This window comes from Chanodichthys erythropterus, chromosome 12 (assembly GCF_024489055.1).
Source record: "Chanodichthys erythropterus isolate Z2021 chromosome 12, ASM2448905v1, whole genome shotgun sequence".
In the NCBI taxonomy this organism is placed as follows: Eukaryota; Metazoa; Chordata; class Actinopteri; order Cypriniformes; family Xenocyprididae; genus Chanodichthys; species Chanodichthys erythropterus.
This window is the reverse complement of record NC_090232.1, coordinates 53,272,015-53,284,461: the sequence shown is the minus strand read 5'-3', so window position 1 is coordinate 53,284,461 and position 12,447 is coordinate 53,272,015. Positions and strand designations below refer to the sequence as shown.

General features: G+C 35.3%; 1 protein-coding gene across 1 annotated transcript; it reads left to right on the top strand.

The window, feature by feature from the left end:
* The first annotated feature begins 1,331 nt into the window (after positions 1–1,331).
* LOC137032467 (deoxynucleoside triphosphate triphosphohydrolase SAMHD1-like) lies at positions 1,332–12,378 on the top strand. The gene is made up of 18 exons (XM_067404231.1): positions 1,332–1,419; positions 2,715–2,809; positions 3,102–3,262; positions 5,374–5,489; positions 5,789–5,860; positions 6,057–6,088; positions 7,823–7,972; positions 8,091–8,191; positions 8,416–8,524; positions 8,722–8,813; positions 9,464–9,576; positions 9,667–9,803; positions 9,895–9,981; positions 10,112–10,216; positions 10,422–10,569; positions 11,397–11,404; positions 11,527–11,802; positions 11,908–12,378. The coding sequence occupies exons 1-18, from the start codon at positions 1,332–1,334 to the stop codon at positions 12,376–12,378; spliced, it is 2,361 nt and encodes a 786-aa protein (XP_067260332.1).
* The last annotated feature ends 69 nt before the right edge of the window (positions 12,379–12,447 follow it).

Genomic DNA, 12,447 nt, shown 5'->3' with positions numbered 1-12,447 from the left:
TCAACAGTAAATAATAATAAAAAAGGATCTGTCAGAATATTCCTCAACTGAAGAAAGACAGACTCGGTTGGGAGTGACATAAGAGTGAGTAGATTCACAATTAAACTCCACCTCAACTGTTCACCACATTAATGCCAAAGTTCAGGCATTTGAATGAAAGAAATGGTTGTTGTTTTATGTGGATTCTCTACAAAGTTAAATAACATTATATTTGTATAAATATAAATGAATGCTTGAATGACAAAACGATTCAGGAATTTAAGAGTTTTCAAGAGAAAGAAAAGTAATTGTGGTAAGCAGGGTGAAGCCGAGAGCCGTGGGAATGGAGCAAGGCCGGAGACGTGATTGCTTTTAGAATGTCATGACACAGAAGCTTTCTTCATTTTGAAATTATTTTGTATCTTTTAATAAATGTGTACACAATGCAACACAAAGACCAGCTGTTCATCTACTAGAGCTGCTCCACCTGTTCATCAAACAGAACCTGTTCCACTACAGATACTTCATTAAAGTCAACCACAGAATGTTTTTATTTTTGTGATCATTCACACAAAACTTTCCACACCTTACAGTTTGAACATGCTTTGGTTCAAACCATGCAAAGGCATAACATGAACGGGGAACAAGATGGCAAAATATTTTAAATGTGAAAAAAATCTATCAATCCAGCAAACTTGTTACATACATGTGCAGTTTTTATCAGAAGCACTTGGATCTATAAATGCTGATTTTGATGTCTGATGGAAAAGTCAGTATTGAGATGTAGAAGACCCTTCCCTCAGTTATATCACTGCTGTCATGTCGTTTCTTTTGGCTCAGAAGAAGATATTTTGAGGAATGTTGGTGTAAGTGTAACACTGGACCCCATTAAAAAAAGTAAATAATATATTTTCCACAGAAGCTGATACAGATGCGAAAGACATGAGGGGACTTATAAAGGATGACTATTATTTTTTGCATGAACTATCCCTTTAACTTTCATATTTTATTATGCAATATTTGCATTACATTTGCATATATTTGCTAAACAGGCTGCCCTACCAAAGACAGATATAAGACAAACACAAGAACTATACAGTAAATATTGTGTGATCGACACCTGCTGAATGTGTTTCCAGCAGCAGTCACTCTGACTCGACTCATTCCCCGTCACTAAAGCTCACCGTTTGTCTGAGACACACCCTCATAGTTTCATGACAAGACTTTCCTCATCATGTAATCCAGAAAGAGTTGAGTTGCTGAATCTATGAAATCTGTACACAGTTGTACAGATCTTTATTGCCTCCTCATTTGAGTTTTTAACAATCCACCAAAAGAAGACAAAAGAGAAGATGCTTTATTCTGAACAAACCAAAAAAATGCTCTCTGATCACAGGAAAAGTCTTCAGGATTTAAAAAAGTCCTATGAAGAAAGTGAAGGTAAGGGAAGACATATGTGATTTGATTTAATTTTGCAGTTCATGACACAACTCATTTTCATATGGTAATGTGTGTATATATATAAATCAACTGAAGGTCATGTGATACATCTATCTCCTACTTCCGTATTTGTGTTTAGAGTAATATCCATCTGTTACTTATGATTTACATACCAAGAACAAAAGTCAGTCACAAGATTATTGTTCATGTCTAAGGCAGTTAGTTAATACATACAAATAAAGTTATTTGTTTCATTGGACCACAGCTTGACTTGAGATGACACAAAATCCAGCGAATGCAATAGATTTGACAAAGATAAAAAGGAAGCTGTTTACAAAAGAAACGCCCACAGGAATTACGTCAGAAGGGCACCATCAGAACATCCACATGAACTACTTCCTAAAACTAGTCCCACTGCTAAAATATTAAATTAGAAAACTTTACAGTGCATATTTTGTATGGAAACATTTACAGTATACTAATGCTAAAATGATCATAAATAAATGAATTAAGCTGCACATTTCTGTAAAGTCTTGCCCCATTCACATCCACTATACACTCTGAGAAAGAATGTGTTAAAACTGACTCAAATTGGGTTAAATTCTTACACATCATTGTGTGAGTTTTGGGACAACACTTTTTGTGTCGATTTTGTCAGGAAGGTTAACCAGAGGTGTTGTCAAGACCAAACCCTCCATGACTGAGACAAAGACCATTCAAGAGGGAAGTTAATGAGATTTGATTACTCATTAATGAATAATGAAGTTATGATTGAGCATTACTGAAGAAAACACCTGTTGTTAAAAAGCAGAATCACTGAAGGAAAGATGAACAACAAAAAAAAAAAAAAAAAAAAAAAAAAGAACTTCAACAGACTTCCAGCAACAGCCTTTGATGAAATCAAGTGAAGATAAAAGACATTAAATCTCTCAAGATCTGATTAAACATCAAAATCATTATGATTATTATGATTAAACACCATTACCAGATTCACTTATTACTAACCAGATTGATTTAATTTATGTCATACAGTTCTTATTGAGAATTGACACTTCTGATAGCAGTTCTAATGTTGATGTTTTATTGAAAATAATAGTTTGGTTTAAAGTCACCATTATGGTGATCAGCATCTACATTAGTTGGGCTCTTGACTTTTGATTTTTTTTTAGGCTGCCATAACTATATATATATATATATATATATATATATATATATATATATATATATATATATATATATATATATAGTTAGTTATAATATATTTTGTACTGAGGATATAAAATGTTTTATTCCAGAGCCTGAGAAACAACAGTTATGGGAGATCATTAATGATGAATTGCAAGACATCTTAAAGAAATACTCCTTATTCTTCTCAAAAAAACAAATGAAGGTATGTGAACTACTCGTGAACATTACATCATGAATGTTATTTAACTTTTCACTTACCTTTTCATTTTTCACAGCCGATATGTTTTAAATGTGGATTGTAATTCTTTACCATCAAACTTAAATGTAACACCTCACATGATGTATATGTTTAAAAGTTTCTTCCATTTCATGGACATAAGCATGAATGTACTTTATATTTCGTGGATAACAGAAAGCACCTTTCATGGAAAAAAATGCTGAACTAAATCTCTTACATGTTAGAGTGATAATCCGGTGTGTTTTGCATACTGTAGATTTTCAACGACCCCATTCATGGTCACATTGAGCTGCACCCCCTGCTGGTGAAGATCACAGACACACCTCAGTTTCAGAGACTCCGTCACATCAAACAGCTCGGAGGAACATATCTGGTGTATCCGGGAGCTTCTCACAATCGCTTCGAACACTCTCTTGGGTGAGATTATTATATACACTCTTGAAATTTTTGAAGTAGTAAGTACATTCATGCTTATGTCCATGAAATGAAAGAAACTTTTAAACACATACATCATGTGAGGTGTTACATTTCAGTTTGATGGTAAAGAATTAAAATCCACATTTGATATTAATATGCAAAATCATTGAAGGAAAGAGAAACAAGAAGAACAGAATAAAAGAGAGACACAACATCATACTTTCTGTCATACTTTCTGACCCCTGGACTTTCCACCTCTGTTCCTGCTAAAACTTGATTGTTAGGGCATAACGGTCACATGACATGCAAGTAAACAAAAATCTTTGGTAACGCTTTAGATTACAGCCCGGAAAGTACTGCGCAATTATAACGAATTTACAGCGTAATTTTCAATAATTATAGTGTAACTATACAGTAAGTATGTGTAAGTATAGGGGAACAATATGTAAAGTATCGGGAATAAAGGGGTAACAACCAGGAAAATAACAAATTATTTATACTGTAAATATTTTATAACTAAGGGGTAAGTGTGACATTACGGGCCGTAAATTAAAGTGCTGCTTGTTACCCTCTTATTTCATTTAGTTACAGGGTAAGTAATTAATAAAATGCAAACAATCTGATATCACTGACTCCGAAACCTTTATTTGAAAAACAACTTTATTAAAAACAGGTCTACAACACTTTTTTTTTTAAATCAACTTTTCATTTCAAACTCTAAAGAGTTACTTTCCTGACAGAAAGTAACAAGTTTTGTCCGTTTTTTGGTTGTTGTTGTTTCTCGCTTGGCTTCCTCCTGCTCTTGTTTCTCAGCTGATGAATCTTAAGAAGGAATCTCATTGCTGTTCTGTATTATAAGAAAATACAGTAAGTTACACCCTGAAATTTTCTCATGGTTTAGGCTATTCATTTTTTGCTTCCGACCAACTGTCACCAGCGCCTGCATGAGAGTCGACTTTGCGTTTGACGAAGCATATTGTAATGAGAAACATGAAGCAGATTCGTGTGAAACTCGCGCGAGAACTGCCGTCTCTGTTATTCTGTCTTGTTTGTTTCTCATTCTCATTATCTGTTATTCTGTGTATTTTGTTGTGAGCATTACTAAAAAAATAATAATAATAATAATAAAAAACTGACGGCATCCAACATCTGCGTGAGTCTTTCGGCACGCTTACGTCACGCTTCAAGTTACGTCAAGCATGAACTCTCAACCCTCGCATGCACGCGCAGGAGACAGTTGGTCGAAAGTTTTAAAAATATTCAAATATTTGGTATTTTTCTTACAAATACTTATCGTTTCACTTCAGAAGACATCGATTCATCCATTAGGGCCGTATGGATTACTGTAGTTATTGCTGTTTGTGCTGTTTGATGCTTCGACTTTTAGGAACACGTGAGCTTGCATTATAAAGCATTCCCAGATGATTTATTTTTTTCCTAAAATCCTTTTTGTGTTCATCTTAAGAAGGAAAGTCGTATACATCTCAGATGGCATGAGGGTAAAAGATGAGTAAACGGTGAGCACATTTCCGGGTGTTCTGTAATTTTTAAATACAGAATAGCAAATGGGATTCCCTCTTAAGATTCATCAGCGGAAAGAAAGAAAAAGAGGAACAAGAGGAGGAGGAAGCCAAGCAAGAGAAACAAATAAGAAGTGTTGTAACTTTAAATTTGTTTTGAAATAAGTTGTTTTTCAAATAAAGTTTTCCAAGTGATATGACTGTTTGCATTTATTTATTTATTTATTTTGTATTAATTACTTACCCTGTAACTACATGAAACAAGAGGGTAACAAGCTCCACTTTAATTTACGGCCCGTAATGTCATATTTACCCCTTAGTTATATGTCATACGTACCCTTTAGTTATAAAATATTTACAGTATAAATAATTTGTTATTTTCCTGGTTGTTACCCCTTTATTCCCAACACTTCACATATTGTTCCCCTATACTTACACATACTTACTGTATATTTACACTATAATTATTGAAAGTTACGCTGTAAATTTGGTGTAATTACGCAGTACTTTCCGGGCTGTAATCTAAAGCGTTACCATCTTTTTGCTCGATTCAGTGTTTTTGGTCATGAAGTGGTGTTGTTTGTGTGTTAGTGTGGCATATTTAGCAGGTTGTCTGGTCAAGATTCTTCATGATAATCAGCCAGAGCTCAAAATCACCAAACAGGATTTCCTGTGTGTTCAGATCGCTGGATTGTGTCACGACTTGGGTGAGTAACACTGATGCTTTATTAATTTATTATTGAAATCGTCATCACGTTTGTGTTAATTTTGTTTTATGTTTTTTTAAGTACTGCTCATTACTTTGTGTAATTATTTGTTAGTAAAAAGTTATTTTAAAATAAATGTCTAAGTAGATAAAAACCATCAGTAACAGAAACGCATATTTAAGCATTTAATATATTTAACTTTTTGTCTATCTATCTATCTATCTATCTATCTATCTATCTATCTATCTATCTATCTATCTATCTATCTATCTATCATCTATCTATCTATCTATCCTTAGGTCATGGTCCATTTTCCCATATATTTGATGGTCTGGTTATTCCTAAAGCCAAAAAGATTAAACAAATAAAAGGTAAGTGTGTCAGTGTGAGATTAATTCTAATCAGAAGGATCTGTGGAAAAATTCTTAGTCATGTCATTATGTTTGAAATAAATAAATAAATAAAACTCTGTTTTGTGTGTGCATGTCTGATAAGTGAACTTGAAAGTGTTCAGTAATGTGCAAAATATGACTTACAAATCATCTGAGTCCTGCTTCTTATTCTTAGGCTTGCCTGATGAAATCCCTGAGAAGTGGAAGGTGAGAATGAACACATTGCCCAGTTTTCTTGACATTAGAGGTTTTATAAAAAGTAAGTAATAAACTCAAACGATGTTCTAATCATTTGTGTTAGATCATCCAAAACTATTTGAAAGTTGAATAAGACACACTTAGACATCAGATCATCATGCTGCTAAACATGGCCAAAGTTTCAAAACACGAGTTAGACGTATGACAGAGTATTTCTGTGCCAAATATACAACTTCTGCAAACTTATGCAAGTCACTTTTCAGGTATGGCCTTTATCCCGTAATAAAGAGTAAGATTCCTTGTATAGGCACTTTTCTCTGGTAAACATACATACACACATCACCCAGAGCAAGAGCCGCCTATCAACACGCTTCGTTTGGGATATGGAAGAAGAGAGATTTTTCAACAATGGCTGTGTCCCAATTCAGGGGCTGCACCCTTCGAAGGCTGCATACATCATTGGTCTCGTTTAAGAAAAATAACCATTAGATTGCAAAGTAAGAAAGGAATTACAGTATTTCACACCTCAAAATGAATATCAGTCAGTTTTATTACAGTTACTTTTCTTAAATATGTCATCCTTGATGAAGTATTCAGCTTTCAAATGTGACCTCCGGAGGACACAGCCTTTGAAATGAGACACAGCTCCTGTCACCGAAGGAGTGTGTTTTTGGTTGTGAGGGAAAGATTAAAAGCTCGTGACTCTGCCCACGGCACACCTCCAGGAGCTCGTCTTTTTTCTGGAAAGACTCGGTTTAGTGTATCTATATTTTATAAATATGATAAAACTAAAGACTTTTCGGAGATATGAAGGATGCATTGTTACTCTATATGTACTCAAGATTAACATGAGATTGACAGGAACTGTGCGTGTTAAACCTCTGGTAATTCTCAATAAGAGCTTCTGTAGACGTGTCGCAGAAATAAAGTCAGTCTGGTTAGTAATAAGTGAAGCTGGTAATGCTGTTTGTGGAGTTGTTGAATCAGATCTTCAGAGATTTAATGTCTTTTATCTTCAGTTCATCTAAGGCTGAAGAAAGTTGTAGTTTGTGTTCTTATTTCTCTTTCTTTCAGTGTTTGTTCACAGCAGGTGTTTGAATGATTGAAAGAATGTTTCAGGAACATCATACTAACCTTTAAATAACATTCTACTAACATTAAGGAAACTGAACATTTTCATGTTCTTGGAATGTTACAAATCAATGTTCCTACAATGTTGAATTTTAGATCACAATTAAGTTGAAAGAACGTTTGAGGAACATTATACCTTATAAAAACGTTTCTATAATGTCAAGAAAACTGAACATTTTTAATGTTCCCAGAACCAACACTAAAGCAGTGTCAGAGTTAATGAGATAATTAAGTGATTAACTGAGTGATGATTGACCATTATTGAAGATACTGATGTTAACAAGCAAAATCAAAGGAGAAAATCACAATTTAGTCATCATAATGGAGATCAGTGTTTGCTTTAGTTAAGCTCTTGACCCTTAAGTTTTTAAGTTGTTATCATCAGGTGTCTCCAATAATGGTCAATCATCACTCAATTAATCACTTAATTATCTCATTAATTTTAACCCTACTTCAGTGTTCATTTAACACTCTTGAGTATGGACTCATATATACTCCCAGGGGAGTTCATTTAACACTGGAGTTTTTGCTGTGTGGACTCTGTATTTGATGTATTTAAGATCTCATGTATATATATTTAAGATCTCATCTGTCTTTGTGTCTTTACTGCAGCATGAGCAGATGTCAGTGCAGATGTTTGATGACATTGTGAAGAGTTTGAAGGCTGAGAATGAAGATGTGTTGAAAGAGCATGAACTGGATGATAGAGATGTCATCTTCATTAAAGAGTTAATCGAAGGGGCAAAAGCTTCAGCTGCTGAGGTTCATACTGATACTCCAGATGATGAGGTTCATACTGATACTACAGCTGTGTTAATAAAACTGAATGATACCTTTAGTGGAAAATGTTCAAGTGAAACAGACATGCTTATCTTTCCAGTGGACATACGAGGGCAGAGATGAAGACAAATCCTTCCTGTATGAGATTGTGGCAAACAAACAGAACGGCATTGATGTGGACAAATGGGACTATTTTGCACGGTAATTATTATTAGATATTTTGATTGGCTGATGGCAACACAAGAACACATGGTAGCAAATATATAAAGACCATATTCACAGCTTGAATTCAGCCTTGTTTAATCTCTTGTAGGTCACAGTAGGTCCAAATAAAGGCACCTATGAACTAATGCAAACAGAGACAAGCTGATATTTATATATTATTTATCCATTGTGTTTTATTGTATTTGATACTCATTTCTCAGAGACTGTCATCACCTCGGCATTCGTAACAGTTTTGACCATCAGCGTTTGTTGAGGTTTGCTCGAGTGTGTAAAATGAACGGGAGAAATCACATCTGCTTCAGAGACAAGGTACATAATACAATCCAAAAATTGACATTTCATTATTTATATAATTTTCATAATATCTTTTTTGATCAGCTGTGTGTTTAAAAATGTGGTGATTTGTTTCTTTGGAAAAATCTAAAGAAAAAAAAAAAAAGATAAAAGGTGTTGAATTAGTAATTGTATCATGGGATCTGTGACACTGGTGTTTGTGTGTCTAACAGGAGGCAGATAATGTTTATGACATGTTTCGCACCCGATACACTCTCCATCGCCAGGCCTACCAGCACAAGATCTGCAACATCATTGAAGAAATGTGAGTCTCTGTTTGCAGTGAACGTCCCGCTGTACACACTTTAACATCCTTATTATTCTTTACATGACCTTACACGAATACTGCATTAGACCATTGACTGCACTCGAGGGCTCTATGAAATCAGTTTATTTTTTTCCCAAATTCAATTTTTCTAGACTCAGTTTTAATGGTTAAATTAAATTTGATTAATCAAAAATCATATCTAATCAATTGAAATCATGATTTTTAAAAAAATAAATTTTCTGTTGTGTATTTTATTCTGGTAATCAAGTGAAGGCATAAAACATGAATTTATCTTTTAATCAAATTAAAATTAAATAAACCCATTTTTTGGCAAACATAGTGCTGCACAACATACTGTAGATTTACTGATTAAATTAAAACATGGAAGAAAACATTTATTATTACATGGAGATGAAGTTCATCTGTTCATGTCATTAGTGAGACAGTGTTGAGGAAAAAAATGATCTCTTTCTTGCAAATTAAGCTCAAGAATTCCAGAAGTCAAAATTAGACTTTATTGAACAAAACAACAAAGTCGAGACGCCTGCAGGACTTCTGAATCTGTCTCTGACCATGGGCCACTTCACTTACGTTTCCACAGCATACATGGTACAACACACTAACTCATTTGTTTTTCTATGTGTCAGGTTTGCTGAAGCGCTCGTTCTAGCTGATCGTGACCTTCATGAAGGAAAACCTGAAGATATGCTGAAGATTTCTGAAGCCATAAAGACGGCAGAGGAATACAGCAAACTCACAGGTCAGCTGAAAGCATCATTTTCCATTTTTATCTGTAAAATAATGTAATGGTCTGAAGAAATTCATTTGTTAATACTTTTTTTTCTCTCAGATGAGATCTTTGAGCAGATCTCGTCCTCCACTGCTGAAAACCTGAAGAAATCCAGAGACATTCTGGACAAAATCGTCAGAAGAAAACTGCCAAAGTTTGTGGGAGAAGCTCGCCTGACTGAGAAAAACATGTCAAAGGTCAGTATAGAAAAATATGTTGTTTTAGTGACTATCAAGACAGTATTTACAGTACAGTACTTGACAAACCCTTTCAAATCTGTAAATTCAGGAAGAGCTGACGACAACATGGAAAGCCACAGTACAGCAGCTTGATAACCCAACTGTTTCTCTGAATGCTGAAGATTTACCAGTTTATGTAAGTTATGTAGTTATTCGGTGCTTAAACTAGATTGAAAGTGATTAAGAAGCAGGTTTTGCTCTGAATTAAAACATACAACTGTTTAGTGAATTAATTCCGTAAGCTGATAATTTCATCTCTTACTCAGGTGGTTGATCTGGATCATGGCATGAAGGACAAAAACCCCATTGAATCTGTCTATTTCTACAGCAAGAGGAACCCCAATGAAGCTTCTACCATTAAAGATTATCAGGCAATCATGTTTTATTTCAGATCATTGAAGAATTTTTACAAATGGGAGCCATTCATTCCTTAATGATGTGCTTTTAGTAATCCCATTGGACTGGAGCTTGAGCTTTGTCTTGATGGGCTCAGTGAAGTTTATATTGTAGTTCATTTACTTCATGATCAAGTATCTTTAGAAAACTCATGGTGTGATTGTTGTCTTGAATTGACAGCTGTCCAGTTTCCTGCCGAAGAGGTTCAATGAAGAGCTTGTCAGAGTTTATTACAAAAGAACTGATGATCAGAGAGCTGAAGATAAGGAGGAGGAGAAGAAGAAGGTGGAAGAGGCAGAGAAGTGCTTTCAGAGATGGTGTTCAAACAGTTTTGGACTTCCCTAGACAGCTGAACTACTGACATATATTTTTCCTCTCAGCAGGGCATAGGTCCACATATGTCACAAAAGCCAAGCAGCAAAATGTAAAGAAAAAATATTTTCAGTTAAGGTATATGGTTATGGAATAATTTACTAACTGAATTAAAGACAATTGACCCTTCACTGGGAGTTTGATTGACAAGCGATCTAACCAATCATAACACAGAATCCACATTTTGTCCGACAAAGAAGATTAGAAGATTAACCTCGGTGGAGTTAAACTTGAAAAATGGTGTATATTAACATCTTTCCGCGATTTAAACAACATTAAATGTTCATTCATGTTTATTTGATGCTATAAATTAACTAGCAGGAAGAGATGATCGGTTCACGAGCCGCTTGAGCTGAGGCGCTACAGCGATCTGTCACGACACATTAAAGAGCCACAGAACGCTTTTTATTGTTTGAATTTCTTTAACAAATTACACAGTTTGAAAGCTGGGACTTTGTTTAATATCATAAGTAACCTGCTCTGTCCTGTCTGTTGATGTGTTGTCATTATCTTTGCTCTGCGATGTATTTTTCACTCTGTGTGGCGTGACAGCGCCACGGCTTGTCGGACAAAGCAACAGTAACTAAGGGTTAGTAATAAGAGAGGTTTAATATCTTTTCAGATGATTTCATCTAAGTCTGTGACTGATAAAGTGTAAGTGCATGTTTTCTGAGAGTGCAAGCATGATGTTGAACCAACATCACATTGTAACATTGATTTAATATCATTACCATTGATTTTTTGATTAAATCTTTTTTTTAATTTTTTTTTATGTAATTGCAGGTTTTAATGTGATGTTGATTTAGTGTAGTTAATGTTGATACATTAACATTGATTTAATGTTGTTTCAATGGGTGCTTGCTATCTAGGACATATTTTAGGGATGTAAATGTATCTGGAATATATTTTCTAGACTCATTTAACTTACAACAACGACAAACCCTGGTTCACTGCAAAACTCAGCCAGCTCCGTCAGGCCAAAGAAGATGCTCGCAGAAATGGGGACAGAGTCTTGTACAAACAGACCAAATACACACTGGAAAAGGAGATCAGAGTGGCAAAGAGGAATTATTCTGATAAACTTCAGAATCAGTTCTCTTCTAATGACACAGCTTCAGTGTGGAAAGGTCTGAAAGACATTACCAACTACAAGACACCATCCCCCAGCTCTGTGGAGAATCAACGACTGGCAGGCGATCTGAACGAGTTTTATTGCAAAATCACCATTCACACCTCCAACAACCCCCCTCTCCCCCACACCTGCAATTCAGTTCAGTGAAGATGACTGCGTCAGGTCTTCAGAAAGAACAAGAGAAGAAAGGCACCAGGCCCAGACAGCGTTTCACCAGCCTGTCTGAAAACCTGCGCTGACCAGCTGGCCCCCATCTTCACACAGATCTTCAACAGATCACTGGAGCTGTACGAAGTCCCCTCATGCTTCAAAAGCTGCACCATCATCCCCGTCCCAAAGAAACCCAAAATCACTGGACTAAATGACTACAGACCTGTGGCTCTAACGTCTATGGCCATGAAGTCATTTGAAAGACTGGTTCTGGCTTTTCTGAAGGACATCACTGGACCCTTACTGGACCCCCTGCAGTTTGCTTACCGAGCAAACAGGTCTGTGGATGATGCAGTCAATATGGGACTGCATTATGTTCTCCAGCATCTGGACAGACCAGGGTCTTATGTGAGGATCCAGCTTCACTTATTACTAACCAGACTGACTTTATTTCTGTCACACGTCTACAGAAGATCTTATTGAGAATTAACAGAGGTAATTATTTTCTTTAGAAAATTACACCAAAAATTGTAGTTTTAGGGTAAATAGGAA

Coding starts and splice junctions, on each gene's coding strand:
- LOC137032467 (XM_067404231.1), top strand. CDS start 1,332: ATGCTTTATTCTGAACAAACCAAAAAAATGCTCTCTGATCACAGGAAA. Junction 1,420..2,714: donor GTCCTATGAAGAAAGTGAAG/GTAAGGGAAGAC, acceptor GTTTTATTCCAG/AGCCTGAGAAACAACAGTTA. Junction 5,490..5,788: donor TGGATTGTGTCACGACTTGG/GTGAGTAACACT, acceptor ATCTATCCTTAG/GTCATGGTCCATTTTCCCAT.